The sequence below is a fragment of the Platalea leucorodia genome (assembly GCF_965183815.1).
Source record: "Platalea leucorodia genome assembly, chromosome: 9".
In the NCBI taxonomy this organism is placed as follows: domain Eukaryota; kingdom Metazoa; phylum Chordata; class Aves; order Pelecaniformes; family Threskiornithidae; genus Platalea; species Platalea leucorodia.
The window spans coordinates 35,597,905-35,614,769 of record NC_138831.1 but is presented as its reverse complement, the minus strand read 5'-3'; the positions used below and the strand labels follow the sequence as shown (position 1 = coordinate 35,614,769).

Sequence of the window (16,865 nt, the reverse complement as noted above, 5' to 3'; positions counted from 1 at the left end):
TTACACTATTCACATTACCAAAGAGCTGGCAGAAAGGTAAATAGAGGAGACTTAGCTAATCCTAGCCAGGATAACGTGGTCAATTTCCACAACTTCTTCAAGTATCCACCCTCCATCCAGAGCAGATTTTTAAAAATAGTGCTGGATGTAGAACTGGATGCAACCCACTAAAATGATTTCCCACATACTAAGGAAAATACTAAAGAAAAGCCAGAAAAGCATTATGTGCCTTAAACACTCCCCCTCCGTATTAGCCATTTTTGCAACATAGAACTAAGAACTAAAGAGATTCATGTCATCTTATTCCGAACATCTTTTAGTCTTATATTATTTAGTTCAGCTTGTTGTTGCTTGCTGCTAAATGTATGAACTGCTTTTGAGTATGTTAAAATGTAGCCAGCCATACAGGCAAGACAAGAACTGGATCTCCAGCTAAACAGTGGGAAAAATCTGGTGGTATGCAGAGTTTTAAAAGGCAATTTAACCACGTTGAGGGAAAAGGGTAGTTTTCCTTCTTCAGTGCATCAAGATGAACTTAGAGCAAAAGGCAACAAATCTCAGTTATCGTCAAACTAGGATTACCTTGATAAGCCTGGACATCTTGATAAACCGTGATACGCTTAGAATATCATTAAATATCATTAGAGAGCCGCTATACTGGCTTTGGCTATGTATTTTAAGACAGCCTTATGATAGTTACTATGACAGTTACCATATATGCTACATGAAAGTAGATTTGCTGTATCTCCGTTTAATTTCACTGTAAGCATATAACTATCATGGAAAGACATGTATCTACAGAAGACTGAGTTATGTCCATCAGAAAAACTTCTCCTCACAAATTCATTTATCAGGTAAAGTTCCATTCATCCATTAGTGATATGCAAAGGATTCTGTGACAAAGGTTTTTGGCAGAGAGCTAGTAGGCAAAATAAGGAGACACATGAGCTTGTACAAATGCATTTGTTCAACTATGAAGCATCAGTATAACTGGTGACATTAATGTGCTCTTGAGCTCCACTCTGAATTTGTAATCATAATACAGGGTTTTATGGTATCAGGCAGAAACTCCAAGGTAGACAAATAGGTCCAACTTTAATGCACTAAACAGCCACAAGTGCAATTTTGCCAGCTGGCATCTCAGCTGTTATACTTGGTTGAGAGTTCACTTTATTTAAAAATGAGCTAGAATTAAAAACAAGACCAAAAAAATTCATTGGTGTTATGTTTAAGTATTCGCAATTATTTTTGCTTGCGCTGTGTATGACATCAACCCAAACCATTACATGTAAGTTACAATAGGTATATCTGAAAATTACACCTTCTCATCAAAACAAAGACTTGGGAAACATTAAGTGGAATTTGTTCCCAAAAATGTTTTGAAATAGGAGAATATATTTTCATTGAGTCTTTAGAATAAGTACTTTTGATCTTACGAGGAATCTGGCATAAGGAGAAAAAAAATATATAGACACATACGTACAGCTAATGACTACTGTACTTCTAGCATAATTTACTACAGATGGATGAGCTCAATTATATAAGCCACTTCAGTATGTGGCAAGCAACTTCTCAAACAGGAAAGAATTTAGTTCAAGACAATACTACCCTAATTTGTAATAGTTACCTTTATCATCCTTTGATGTTGTCTTGCTTTCTTTAGATTCCTTAGTAGAGCTAGAGAAGCAAATTAAAAATCAGAAGAAAATTGAAAATACAGAATTTGATAAGTGTTGCATTTTATACTACTAATACTAATAGACAAGTTAACATTTCAAAAAATAAAAATAAAAAAGGGCTAGACTGTATATTTGAACAAATGATTCCCTTATGGATTCTTGCACTGATTTTCCCCAAGATGCCTGAAGATCTAGATTTTCTGACAACTCTATTCAGTGGACATATGGCAATCTTCTCCAGATTTCAGGACGGGGACTTGACTTCATTTTGTGTTCTTAGAACTGATAGCTGTTCATTACCATCATCACAAGGACATTTAAAAAAATCGTCAATTTGAAAAAAATAAATAAATGCTGACAATTCGACAATGCAATCAGTAGGACATAGTGTCTATACGAAGATCTTGAATTTTAAAAAGTAACTTATGGCGGTCAAAAAAATCTATAGGCAGGAGCATAGGATACTAATTATAAGATTCTTGCTGCTACCCCCTTAATGTAGAGTGATCTTATTGAATGCTGGTACTCAGTATCGTAAAGAACTGACATAGAAAAACAAACCTCTTTGCTTGACCAGAGGCCCCAGTAGACGAGGGACCTTTCTTCAAAGTATCCTTTTCTTTGTCTCCAGATTCTGCTTTCTTTGAACTTTCTCTGGCTTCCTTCTTGACAGGATCACCCTTCACGCAGTCTTCCTTCTTACCATCTTTATGGTTCTCAGTCATCTCATAGTCCTTGCTTTCCTTCTCCAGGCTCTGTGAAATGGCATCCTGCCCATCCTTTGGCTTACTTGCTTCAGAATCTGTAATTTTCACATTTTTACCTGTTTCTAGGAGGTCATCACCATCAAAATCCAGAGTGATGGCATCTTCAGCCTGGATTGTAACCGATATGTTATCATCCTCAGCTTCTTTCACAGAGGTGTTAGCTTCCATCTCTTCATGAGCCGTGTGATCAGCCTCAGCTAGGCTTTCTTCTGAAGGAAGAGGTTTAGATACTTCTTGTGTACCATCACCAGAACCTGCTTTATCTAAGAGGATTTAACAGGAATAAATATGGCAAAACAAGAAGTTTAAACAATTTCATATGCATAAGCTAGAATAGGACCTAGAAAATACAAAGCCAGTTATTAGCACTGATGGAAGGTTAGAAAAAAACACAAGGTGTATTAACACAAATATAAATCCTTTACCCAGGATCACTCATTCTTCATGGCAAAACACATTTTCTAGAGACAAATACCAAAACATTAGGAGGGAGAACATGGTTCCATCCTGGAGATACCCGTTCTTCATAAGAAGTATCCATTTTCCAGTTTAGGATTTAGCGTTCCAGAAGAAAATTGTTGTTTTGGATGCTCACAGTTTGATTTAATCTGTCTTTGAATCTTCCTGGTTCTACGACTTCTGACCTTCCCAAATCCGAAAGAATTACAGTCTTGGAGAATTTCAGTCAGTCTTCCATGCTGGTGTTCTCTTTTGCTTTCCTTTCTAAGCAGTTGTTTGGCAGTCAAGTTAGCTGTACAACGCTGCTGCAGAAAATGTAGGAGTGAGCTTTAATCCAGAGTTCGTAGACAAACGGTTCTCAGTCTTCATCCACTGGACGGATTTTCCATCTCAGTCCCACATATGCATCTCCAACGGTATTCTTGGATTTGCGCAGATGAGACACTTCAACCATAGGGTCCCTCGTAAACATGGAGTCTGTAGTTTTATCCTGTAACTTCAGTAATGTGTTTATTCCATCTTGTGTGAAGTGATGGCGTTCCATGTCCTTTCTAGTCCACAATAAGTAGAATCCTTAAGACTTCTGTCCAGGAAGTCTGTTTGCCCAAATGCATTACATTCCTTCCATAGTTTCACTAATGATCACAGCTTAAAAAAAAGGTAGCCACTCCACAGGTTTCCAAACACTTGTTTTACCATCCTGTATACAACTAGTATTTCTAAGTGACAGTAAGCCAAACATATGATGGTCCGTACATTTGTTGGGTGCTCAAGTTCAGCATAAGGGTGTATCATTTCACTTAATTAAACATCAGTTACTGCAGGGCAAGTTGGAAGCTTTTGCATCAAGACTTACCGTATATTAAAATCAGAGTCCTTGAATACTATGTTTTTTTCATTAAGAATCATAGTATTACAACTATATTATACATCCACCACAGTAACTGATAAGTACTGTAATCAACTCTTAAGAGTAAGTAACTCTTAGGAGTGAAATAAACCCACTGACTGCAATGATTCCAGGTGCTGAGCTTAATAAGGAGACAACTGATACTTAGTACTGGAGACAAGCCTAGTATTAGTAAAGAGACTGAATATTACAAGAGAAAGTTGCCTGCTCTACCAGACTAAAGAGCTCTGAACTCTATTAAACTTTAAACATACCTTTCTCATTTTCTTCATCTTCACCATCCTGCAAGAAAAGGAAGTCAAGACTAAATGTCTCCTATTTTAAAACTTTAAGCAGAACAGTTCATATTTTCCACAGAATTTCTATCATATGAAGGCAAATTAATGAACTGAAAACTATTTCCAAAGAAAACATGATCTAGAAACCAAGCCTGTGCACCTCCCTTGTCAAATCACTGAAAATTTGTACAAAACTTCACTGGTATCTATCTGCAACACTTGCAGTTTGCAACTGGTTGGAACATGCAGCTATTTTCTTCCCCCCCTTACCTCAACAGGACATTTCTAAACTGTCCCATGTCTTGCTAAAGCCTTCAGAATGGATATCACACTGCTGATGACTACTTTCAATGAAATGCAAGCAATCCATCATTAGCTTTAAAAGCTTAGGACAGAAGTCAGAAACTAGGTGGACTTCCTCCACTAAGTAGTTAAAAATGAAATTATGATTTTAACAGGTATTTATTTATCATTAACCTCACTGAACAAGACATGCTGTATGAGATATCCCTTTTCAGACATCAATTCCATGTAGCTCAGAATGATTTCTGAGCTTAAAGATGTTACAGGTGTTAGTATTAACAAAAAAAAACCAAAAACAAACCACACAACAACCAACCAACCCCAAACAACCAACACCCCCACCAAACATTCTCCAAAGGCAAATTTCTACATTAAAACAGGAGTTCTAAACTCCTGTATAGGCTGTCTATACTATGTTAGCATCTGGCATAACCCTCTGAAGTGTTTTAAGAGAGTGTGAAAAATATTCCTTGCTAAGTCTATGCACTGAATACTCCCAAATTGTAGACAGGAATTTGCATTTAAATAGGACACCTTATTTGGAAATCACAATTATCTGCATTACAAAAAAAAAAAAAAAAAAAAAAAGAAAGCTTCCCATACTGTTTACCTTTACTGTCTTACATCACCTGACTCCCTAAGATGCATGCTGGAACAAAAAGCCAGTCTAAAGTGATCTTTTCCAACTAAATAGGCATGAAAAATCAGCTTAACAGAACTGATTTGGAACTTACATGGACAGTTGGAAAAGTGTAATCTTCTATGTCTTGACCTTCATTTTCCTATGAGAACATAAAAGGAACTTGCTCAGCAAACTAGTTGTAAGACCAACATTCAGACAGTCAAGAGATTCAGTTAACTAAGGAAACATTTTAGTTAAGTGGATACATGCTCAATAAGGTGAACATCAATGAGCAGTTTTCGTGACTTGTACCTTTGAGTTCAGTGTTCAGATTAGGTATGGCACTACAAGTACCAGGGAAAAGGACCACTTGGGAACTCTCTATGGACTGTGGTAGAATTTTATCAATCGATGCCACATTTGTTTCAGGACTATTCAAACACAAGTCAAGAAGAACAGAAAGAAAAAAGTACCAAATTGTCTTTTAGAGATAAGCAAGTAAGACAACCTCAAAAACTAGTTCTGACTTCCTAGTAATACAGACACACTAACAAAAATGTACATTTTACTGATAAAAATACATGTAAAATACAAAGTAGTACCTGACTTTCAGAATCCTTTTCTGCATCTTCTGTTGTCTCTGCTGGCTCCAGGTCATGGTATCTTTTCTTTTCTGCAGATGGTAGTTCTTTAGAATTCAAGTTCTCATCTTCAACAGATTCTTTAAAGTCCTTTAATTCATCATTTCCGTCTTGATCACTTGCATCTTGAGTCTCCAATTCACTTTCCTTTTGGTGTGAACAACAAATATTTGGCATAACTATTAGCTATATTCTAAAAAATTCACTGCTAGAATCACTGTTTCTGAAAAATACTCTATCACATCCATAATAAAAATTCATAGCATGTTTAAAAAACCCCACACCTTCACAACCTTAGGCATTACAGCTGCAAAGACAGTAAAAACAATGCTCCAAATTTCCACATAAATTAGCGCAAAGAAAATGGAAGCTTTTTTTGGTAAAATAAAGCCAAACATTGAACTTAAATATAAACTGAGAAAAAAATTACATACTTTTATTACCTTGACAAAGGAATCCTCTTCAACTGAAGCATCACCAGTTAATTCATCAGTTTCCTGCTTTTTACCTGAAACAATAGGATATGATGATGACAAGAGCAGCTACGTAGAACAGACATTCTTTCAATACTGATTATGTGCTGGGCCCTAGTTTATTATTCTCTATATGCTTTAGTTTATCTGAACTGTTCACTATAATATAATCCTCCCAAAATTGAGTATTTTTTAAGGTGAGGAAAAAAAATGTCAGCTGAGCACGAACAATCAATGCTGTTGCATAAACAAGCAGTTACATCCAAGCTAGTGATTTTAATACCAATTCTTCTACTTTGAGTGATAACGGAATTCAGGAGAACATTAAAGTGTACATTTCTAGAATTACTGGAGTTAACTAGACTTTATGATTTAAAACTTTGGAAAGGCCGTACTTTATAGGATAATTAGCATCACTGAGCAATTTAGGTTAGAAGGGTCTTCTAAAGGTCACTTAGTCCACCCAACCTCCTGGTCAAAAGTAGAGCTAAGTTCCAAGTACGATTGGATTGCTCAGGATTTTATCTAGCTGTGTTTTTGAGTATCCACAAGTACGGCAATTGCACAGCCTCTCCAAGCCACCTTTTCCGGTGCTTTTCATCACTAGAGAGAACAATCAGCAGAAGAATTGAGTCAGGTGAAGCACTTCGGTTTTCTACATATTCTTTACTGTACTAAGGGCATGTACCATTGAAGAATTCTGCAAAAAACAGAACCAAAGAGCACTAGATATAGATATCTCAACACAAACACACCCTTTATAGAGCATTCTGTCTCTCTGATTCATTCTATCAAAGATTAACCTATCACAGAATCATAGAATGCTTTGGGATGGAAGGGAGCTTTAAAGGCCATCCAGTCCATCCCCCCTGCAACTGGCAGCGACATCTACAACCAGATCAGGTTGCTCAGAGCCCCATCCAGCCTGGCCTTGAATGTTTCCAAGAATGGGGCATCTACCACCTCTCTGGGCAACCCGTTCCAGTGTTTCGCCACCATCATTGTAAAAAATTTCTTCCTTATATCTAGTCTGAGATAGCCTATGTACGGTCTTCAGTAGCTCAAGGTACAAAAGCAGTTCTGTTAGGAAGCAGCTTTACTGTCTTCTACTGAAACTCAGTGTCAATTCAAGATGCAAATGAGATGGCAGTCATGATCAGCACTTAATGCTTTATTTCTTGACATCACATCTTCCCTCATCCCTTCATTCTCTAATGACCAGGTAAAGCAATTCTATAGATATTTAAAAGGAATAGAAAAGAAAAACATAGGCCAAAGTTTGATACAGTATGGACATTTCTGCTACCAGGAATAGTCAATTTTTGTCAGCAATTAATTACCATAGTCTTTCATACACAGTTCTTAAATTGCATTTCAAAGCTGGAAACTGCTAAATTACAGTTAACTGAAGTTAGCTAATGTGACACCCATCTACAAGCAGGGTTGGAAGGAGGATCCGGGGAACTACAGGCCTGTCAGCCTGACCTTGGTGCCAGGGAAGGTCATGGAGCAGATCATCTTGAGTGCCATCATGCGGCATGTGCGGGACAATCAGGGGATTAGGCCCAGCCAGCATGGGCTCATGAAGGGAAAGTCCTGCTTGACCAACCTGATCTCCTTCTATGACAAGGTGACCCGCTTGGTGGATGAAGGGAAGGCTGTGGATATTGTTTACCTGGACTTTAGTAAAGCCTTTGACACTGTCTCCCACAGCATTCTCCTGGAGAAACTGGCTGCTCACGGCTTGGATGGGTGCACTGTTCACTGGGTAAAAAACTGGCTGAATGGCTGAGCGCAGAGAGTGGTGGTGAATGGAGTCAAATCCAGTTGGTGACTCGTCACGAGTGGTATTCCCCAGGGCTCAGTGTTGGAGCCAGTTCTGTTTAATATCTTTATCAATGATCTCGATGAGGGGACTGAGCGTACCTTCAGTAAGTTTCCAACAGGACCATGTTGGGTGGAAATGTTGATCTGTCTAAAGGTAGGAAGGCTCTACAGAGGGATCTGGACAGGCTGGATCGATGGACCAAGGCCAACTGTATGAGGTTCAACAAAGCAAAGTGCCGGGTCCTGCATTTTGGTCACAACCACCCCATGGAACACTACAGCCTTGGGAAGGAGTGGCTGGAGAGCTGCTTGGCAAACAAGGACCTGGGGGTGCTGGCTGACAGCCAGCTGAACATAAGCCAGCAGTGTGTTCAGGTGGCCAGGAAGGCCAATGGCATCCTGGCTTGGATCAGGAACAGCGTGGCCAGCAGGACCAGGGAGGTGATCGTCCCCCTGTACTCGGCACTGGTGGGGCCGCACCTCGAGTACTGTGTTCAGTTTTGGGCCCTCCACTCCAAGAAGGACATGGAGGTGCTGGAGCGTGTCCAAAGAAGGGCAACGAAGTTGGTGAAGGGCCTAGAGCACAAGTCTTATGAGGAGCGGCTGAGGGAGCTGGGGTTGTTTAGCCTGGAGAAGAGGAGGCTGAGGGGAGACCTTATTGCTCTCTCCAGCTACCTGAAAGGAGGTTGTAGCGAGGTGGGGGTTGGTCTCTTCTCCCAAGTAACAAGCAACAAGGACGAGAGGAAATGGCCTCAAGTTGTGCCAGGGGAGATTTAGATAAGATATTAAGAAAAAATTCTTCACGGAGAGAGTGGTTAGGCATTGGAACAGACTGCCCAGGGAAGTGGTGCAATCACAGTCCCTGGAAGTGTTAAAGAAACATGTGGATGTGGTGCTTAGGGACATGGTTTAGAGGTGGACCTGGCAGTTAGGTTAATGGTTGGACTCGATGATCTCAGAGATCTTTTCCAACCTTAATGATTCCATGATTCTATACAGGGCAAGAAGAGAGACTACTGTTTTGGTTTTACTTAGAGTGCCGCCTTTCAGGGAAACGAGTAAAACCAACTGGAATCTGACAGTACTCCTATATACAGCATATTGTTGTTTTGAGTTCAGATGCACACTAGTCTCCAGGAAAAGACGCACAGCAGGAATTATTTCTACAATTGCAAAACATGAGATCTAAACATTCATATCTAAATGCATGAAGAGAACTTGCTGCTGCTTTTACTTCATTTAAAACAAACAAAACATTCCTGCTTTATATTTGTAATGCAATAGATTTGTTAGATTTTGGTGCAAAAAGCCAGCAGCACAAGTATACTCAGGGAAGCTAGCTTTCTTCAGAAAGAAGAATGCACTTACACTGGAAAGGACAGTTTTTGATATGCATTACAGCTGATGCCTGAAAGCAAGACCAACCCAAATTTTGCATTACCATTTTAGCACTCTGTGACAGAATCTCCAGCCAAAGATATCTTCAATATAAATAAAAAGCAGTGAGACAGAACAAGGATTTCTACACACATTCAACTGTTTTCTGTTCTACCCCTCTCACATTTCAGTTCTTTAGTTTGTTCTTTAAAGCTGAAAGTCCAAGTTTTTCCTGCATCCCATATCCAGCTAAGCATACACAGAGACAGGCAAACATGCACAGCAGATACTAGACATATTTAGCAACTATCTAGCATGTACTATCATGAAAGCCATTTAAACTCATTTTCCTTGAGGAAATCTGGCAGGTGAACTAGAACCCAGACTTTATAAGGAATAGGGAAAAAAAAAAAACAAAAAAAACCAACCTGACAAAGCTACCTGAACTTAGTCCCATCATTCTTCAATGGCAGTTAGAGAACTATATTTTATTGACATGTCCTCATCAAGAGGAAGTTATACCTTTCAGTAATGAAGCTGTCCATATCTTTTGTTTGCTGCTCTTTTAAGCCGGACAGGAATACACGTTTTCATTAGCATTTCTTTAGTCTGTCTACTTTTCTTTGCAATAAGTCCTATTTACTCTGAGTACCAGAGGTATTCCAAGGCATGAGGAGACCTGAACAATGACCTTCACTTTTCAGCTTCGAGCCAGAAAGTGGTAGGAAGTTTGCTTTCCCTCTCGGTTCTGTGTTTCGGGTTACTCTGATCCGGTTAGAGTCACATTGCTCAAAAGTGGCACTTCAAGGTTCCGATATAGATAGTTTTCAGATGTTGGTACAGTAACTTGCCAAAAAGCCAGCGTCCACAAAAGTTCAAAACTTTTCCACAGATACTTATCCACAATGGGCTACTGAAAGGCACATTTGACTCATAATTTCACATAACTAAAGTCAGGTTGTAAGAAACACCTTTCAGAAACTGACTGTTTCTGTGAACTTATTCAAGACCGGTATCACTTTCAGGAAAATAACTGGGATTAAAAGGTATGTTAACAATTACAGTCAGAACAGCTGGACCTTCTGCAGACAACAGGCACAGTAGGTCTCAAGACACACAAGTTGTCAACACATGATAAAATTTACGTACAGGTTTATCCATGCAGTGGCTATTGAAAATGTCAGTGGTGAAAGCAGCACTCACCACAAATCTGGGTGCCTAACAACACAAATACTAATTTACCTTGGAATGATGGCACTCCTTTATAAGCCATGCTCAGTCCCTTTTCTGGCAATGGCAATTGCTACACAGCACAAAATTGCAACAGACTATTTACATAGAGAATGAATATTCTCCTTAGGAGTAAGTAGAAGATTTAAAACATCTTTAAAAATGTTGGTTTAACATTATGTAAGTTTAGCTTTCATCTCATGTACAAGCTTTACAGTAGCATAAGCTTGTTCTACCTATTCATGGTCCTCTACATGAGAAATTCAGGCTACCTGAGTGTATACAGAATGATAGAAGAGTGTATTTTAGACAAGTCTTAAACAAACTAGACACCTGCATCTCACGCAGAAGAAGAGCAATACACACATCATAAAATTTTGAAAGAATTAAGTGTTTGTGTTTCTTCTGGTATTCCTGTTGAAATCCCTAACAGGGTTCTGACATACCTGATGCTAAAGATTCATCAAAAATGTGGGACAGGAGGCAAAAAGGAGGAAGGGGAAAGAAAATCTTTACAATGGAATAAACTCTTTATAGTGTTATTTAGTTAAGACATCTGTTGTAATTTAAATAGTATCATTTGCCACAATATTAACAAAAGCAAATTATCCCGTTACGCTTCTGTATTCTTAAATGGTATCATAGGGTAACAAGAATATCTGCTATTCTGTCTTATACAGTGTCTGCAGGATGCTGCTCTTAGTCATTTATGGTTTTTAGAAAGGATGTACTTTGCAAAGTCAGATACTCTCTAGAGAATCACTGACTTGTTCGTAAAATTTGCCATCATTTGTAATCATATGATTAAACACTCGTAACACTTTCTAGTGCAGCTCATTAGACATACCACTCACCCCCACCTTAATGAAATCGCTTAGGAAGTATTTGGCAAGATTACTTCTTCCTATCCAAGGGCACATGGAAGCTTTACCTACACTTTGTTGCATGCCATTTATACGTATATACTTCAGTAAGGCGTGATCTATCATAACTTAAATGATGAAAACAACTTTCCAGTATTGGAACCACCTATGCAAAGTGTTTCTGAGATTCAGTCTGCATGTTATTTTTCAAGTGTTCATTACAACTTACAATATCTTAAATTTCTATCATCAATACTGAGTTCAGATATTTTAGCTTAGTAATTCCCTCCCTCCAGAAAAAGATTCTTTTCTATACATCATCTACTCAATAACATGCAAGAAGTAAGTCTAGTTTAAAAGGACTCTTTACAAATAATTTACATACATCTTTCCTCAAAAGAGGAGAATGTATTAACTTCCTTATAATGTACTCTATTCTCGAGTAAAAGACTTGAGAAAGAGTAGGGTCTCAACAGCTGGTTTAGTCTTGACAGAAATACTTAAAAGTTTGCAGGGATACATACAGTGATTGAACACCACCGGTCAGATACCTAAAAATAATAATAAATTAACAAACCTACTTTGTGAGTCAATTAAGACAGACATGTCTTGTAAATTTAAGAGGCCTAAGTAGCTGTGCAACAGCACTGTGTGCAAGGGCAACCCCCCCAAAAACATTTGGAGAAGTCACTTTTCAATCTTTACTATTTTATTCAGCAACTGCAAAGCAGATCAACAGAACCAAGTGACAGAAGAAGTGACAAAGAAGCTACCTGCTTGCCTTAAAAAAATAAAAGAATTTTAAAAAACAGGTCAAAGCAGCTCAGGAAGAAGATTAATTTAGAAAATTTATTCTGAAAAAAATGTATTTAGAAAAAATTGTAAACTCAGGTTATCAAGATTAAAATAAAGGCATTTGTACTAGTACCCCACAGATCATGTCATGTATGTAACATGGCCATAAGACACCTATTTTCAGTGCAGTTGAGAATCTCTATCTTTCTCCAGCAATGATTCACTGGGCAGGAAAACTCTGATTTACCTCTGGACAAGCTCACTGCACAACACAGTGTTTCAGAAATCAAATCACAAAACTATAGTAATGCATGTTAACAACTCAGAAGAAATCATGAACCGACAGTTTGTTAAAATAGTTATTTTAATATTCCTGAAGGACAGATGACATCACGACAGATTTTTTTCCCCCCACTCCACTCTCCTTTTGAAGGCCAACAGTGTACAACTTAGTTTTGGTTGGTTTTTTGTTGCTGTTGTTGTTGTTTTTTTGGTTTTTGTTTTTTTTTTTTTTTTAAGTAACTGAACAGTTTTAATAAAGAAGTCAGAATTATTTGGGCAATAGCATAAGCCAGCCACTGACAATTGTCAGTATTTGATCTAACAAACAGTATTGTCAAATTGCAAATTCAGTCGGAAAATAGAGGGGTACTTAAGACACAAAGTAATAGGTGTCTAACTGGCCTTAGAAACTTGAAGAGCAGCAAATAAACATCTTTGCTCACATTAAGACTCTGAGGTTAAAATTGATTAGCCTAAAATCTGTTCTTTGTCCGCACAAATTCCAAAACTTGACAGAAAAGTAACTTTCAATCACCAAGTTATCATGTATCAATATACTACAATATTTTTGACTGCAGATACTTCAAAGGAAGGAATGTTCACATCAGAAACATTTGAAAAATATTTCATACTAGCAGTAAAGTAACTTCCTCTAGATACTAGAATAAGCAGCAGAATGTTCAGGCTTGGAAACAACAGCTTTTTCTAAACACTGTCATCTTTTTACAAAAAGAGAAATTTGTCCATAGCTACTAAATTCCAGGATGGAGAGGCACAGCTAAATCAATTAAAGATGGAGCACTTGGTATTTGTTCTATCTTTAAGCTTTCAAACTTTAATTGGCAAAACCAACTCATCTCACTATAGCTCTTCTGATTAGCTGTTTTGCAGTTCTTCTTTACCCCAAATATTTTATTAAATTAGCTTCTGGAAAAAGTGTTAGATTTTGACTAACTTTGCCTACAGGATTGATCAAGGATTCTTGTTGGATTACAGAATTCTTCTGCAAGCATTCTTCAAGTCATGACGCAAAATCCTCCAATTATACACTTTCCCAATGAAGTTCCACATGGCTCCCTCTATGTTGTCTCAATTTTGGGCAAGTCAGTAAATGCCCTATTTTAAATATGACTCCTGTTTCGTACAATATCTTATGCTACAGAACTTGGTATGGGACACTGGCAAGCTGCTGTTTGTTTTAAGAGAGAAAGAAGGTCTACATTCAAAACAGTTCAGTCAAGGCCTTATTCTTCTACTCATAGTGTTTTACAGATGTTTCTTTCCTATCTCATAGCAAGCTGGCTTTGTATCATCATTGTCAAAAGCTTGTCACAGTCCAGCAAAAAAACGCAGTATATACTCAGTTGATAAATCAATTTACTACAAAATCCTGTTCTGTGAAAGCAAGTCCCACTCTTAGCCTCATTCCTCCTCTTCTCCGTTTTTGTCAACATACACACAAAAAAAGCAACGAATGGGAAAACAAATATATCACTCCCACACACAGACTACTGCCCCTCTAATTCAGCCTGCATCAATATTCCAGACCAAGTTTTTCTAACAGACAGTGCTAGGGAATTAGACATCTCACTTTTTCTACAGACCGTAAGAGTTGCAGTAAAACTGGCTACAAAAGACATTCAGATCTAAAACTGATAGCCATCTGACATAGTTCGTTATTTTTTGGAAGGGAAACCTCCTTTCTGCCTCCCATTCACCTCTCTCTGGCCGCTGTGAGGAGGTTTATTCATTACTCCCACTCCCCGTCCTTTTCTGAGGCTGTATTTTCTTTGTAAATGAATATCTAATATTCCTGCCCTCCTTTGTACAGCAATAATAGCATGGGGGAAAAAATACTATAGGACTAGTAGTGCCATTAATTTTACCGCTGAGTAGCAGTAAAATAATTAAAAGACCCATTAATGTTAGTCTGAAGCTGTGGGGCAGGGGGGAAGCAAGCATTAGCAAAAGGCCTAGAGCAATCTGTGGGCAAAATCAGTAAAGGAGGCATCACTACTCATAGCAAAGAGCACGTACAAGCACAAGGAGGATCAAGATAGTTAATTTTAAATGAAAATTCAGTCCTACCGAGTTCAGTTGATAGGCATGCATCTCCTGCATGCCTTTGAAAGTGTCTTAATGACACATTAGGGAATGGATTTTTGAACTGTTAGATTTCCAGCTTTTGAGGGATACTTTCTGGCTACTAGTAACATATTTCAGCAGAAAGCACCAGAGAGGGAGGTAACATCAGAATCAGCAGTTAACACATACAAAGAATAGTTAAAAAGAAAGAATATATTCTTTCTTACAGTTAGAAGTAAACCAATAAGATCAAAAAAGATTTTCCCTAGACAAATTAGTGAATTTTTCTTGTTCCGCACTTGAAGATTAATACAGCATGAATCTCATACTTTTGGCACAAAATTTGCTCGTAAGACTTTTTAATCCAAAAAGCAATGAGAAAACACTCTTGAGCTTGCAAAGTGAGCAGATAAGAACTTCACGAAGGTTGTATTTTATTTCAAGGTCTACCAAGAACGTACATGTCACACATACACCTTACAATTCAATTCCACAGGAGAGGTGGCAGGGAACAGCTACTGATGTCCTGCCTCAGGCAGCAGTATCACTAGTAGGAAAACTACCTTTGCAGAAGCAAAATAGTATAACTAAACAAGAAGCCGGTTCAAGAACATTAGGCACATCATGATATTAGTTTGGAGAACAGGAGGATGAAAAGCAGCAGATAAGAGAAGCGTTCATCACAGCAGAACAAGTAGCCATTTACATCTCTACAAGAAAAACTGTGCAAGTGTTTCCTTATTTAGCTTCCATGTAGTTTTCTTAAGCATCAGTTACCTTTCCAGAGTAGGGAATAAAGTAATGTCACAGAAGAAAATGAAACCACATTGTAAAACAGCTTATTTCCTTTCACTTTTCTAGTATGTCAAAAGTACAGATAAGTTATTCAAACTTTCTAAGCAGACAGATTTTATTATTAAATTCCCCATTCACAGTGCCAGACAAAAGCATGAATAATCACCTCCACCACAAAACTAAGCCTAAGACAAGTGACAGTGGTATAGGATTGATCATTTCAAAAACAGGTATCTATAGCACAGGTATGAACATTCTTAGCATGTATGTTCAATGAAGAATGCTATGCATAAACCAGCCATTTCCTTTCCCAGTATACTTGATTATGGATGCTCCCAGAGCAACAGAAAACAAAAACCCCCACAAAAATCCCAGAGAACCCAAACTCACAAACCACTATTTAAACACTTATGCAAAAGAAAACAGAGCCAACACAATCACTGCCAAACAGATCAGTATAGAATCTAAATAATTATTTTTCAAACAGAAACCCAAAAATCTCTTAATTAGGTATTTCACAGTGAGCCTTCAGAGCCCATTCAGGAAATTTGTATTTATAAATCCTGTCTTCAGTAGCAAGTATGCTAATAAACCCACACAACACAGTTCTCTTCAGGCAGTGACCCCCTACCATGTATTATCGTACACACATCGCTAGCCTAGGTCCAGCACCTTCTCATGGCTAAACAACCTCTTAGTTCTCCCTTTGCTGTTGCACAGATACTCCTGGACACTACACAGACACCCATTCCCAGCACCAGAGCCGCACAGCAGTTTTGCACCTGTAACACTCCATGTTCAGGATCTCTGTTAACACAGCACATTCCAAAAAACTCATGGATCATCTACACAGCCTCAGCACACACAGCGCAAGTCTCCAGGATCTGCGGCAGTACAGCCACTACCTCATAACACATCTCTTAACCCACCCATTTTCCATATATATCCAGCATCCCTATACGTTGCCTATATACAGTGACTGAAAACAGATGAGTAAGGCAAAAGATGTCTTATATGACAGAAGTCAAACAGTAAAGTCATGACTGTATCCAAACTACAGGCTACAGTTCCACGCTCCTTCTTTAAAGTGATATACGTAACAAAAACTGCTTAAAAATGTAACATATACAAATAGATATTAACCTTTGCCTTTAGTTGGTTTCTTGGTGGGTGTGTCAGCCGAAACAGTTATTTCAATATTATCTGGATCGCCTCCTTCCTCTTCAATAGCCTAAATGAGACAAAAAATACAATTTTTAACGGATTTCAGTGGGAAGTGAGACATTTTGACTTCAGCAGAAGTCAGTGAGCCAAACAAAATTTTTTTCCATCCCAAAAATATTTTATAAAACATTTTGGGTTAAACCTTTCACTTAAACCTGGAGGAGACCGAAGGAATGCTTACAATAATGGCAAGAGTTTAAGCTGTTAAAATGACATTTTTAAAGTACAGCTTTTCAAGGATCAGCACATTTCTCT

The 16,865-nt window shown here is 38.1% G+C and overlaps 1 protein-coding gene across 6 annotated transcripts in view; it reads right to left on the bottom strand.

Moving 5' to 3' along the window:
* The window catches only part of SLTM (SAFB like transcription modulator), a 28,205-nt gene that overhangs the window by 10,540 nt on the left and 800 nt on the right, over nucleotides 1-16,865 (bottom strand). For 3 of the 6 annotated variants that reach the window (XM_082321765.1, XM_082321760.1, XM_082321762.1), the window contains exons 2-8: nucleotides 16,530-16,617; nucleotides 6,094-6,167; nucleotides 5,621-5,806; nucleotides 5,131-5,178; nucleotides 4,070-4,097; nucleotides 2,241-2,709; nucleotides 1,628-1,677 (exon numbers count right to left, since the gene is read on the bottom strand). In XM_082321765.1, the coding sequence (XP_082177891.1) occupies nucleotides 1,628-1,677; nucleotides 2,241-2,709; nucleotides 4,070-4,097; nucleotides 5,131-5,178; nucleotides 5,621-5,806; nucleotides 6,094-6,167; nucleotides 16,530-16,617 (943 nt within the window). The remainder of the gene's footprint in view (nucleotides 1-1,627; nucleotides 1,678-2,240; nucleotides 2,710-4,069; nucleotides 4,098-5,130; nucleotides 5,179-5,620; nucleotides 5,807-6,093; nucleotides 6,168-16,529; nucleotides 16,618-16,865) is intronic. The other 3 variants (XM_082321761.1, XM_082321763.1, XM_082321764.1) reach the window with 2 other exon arrangements.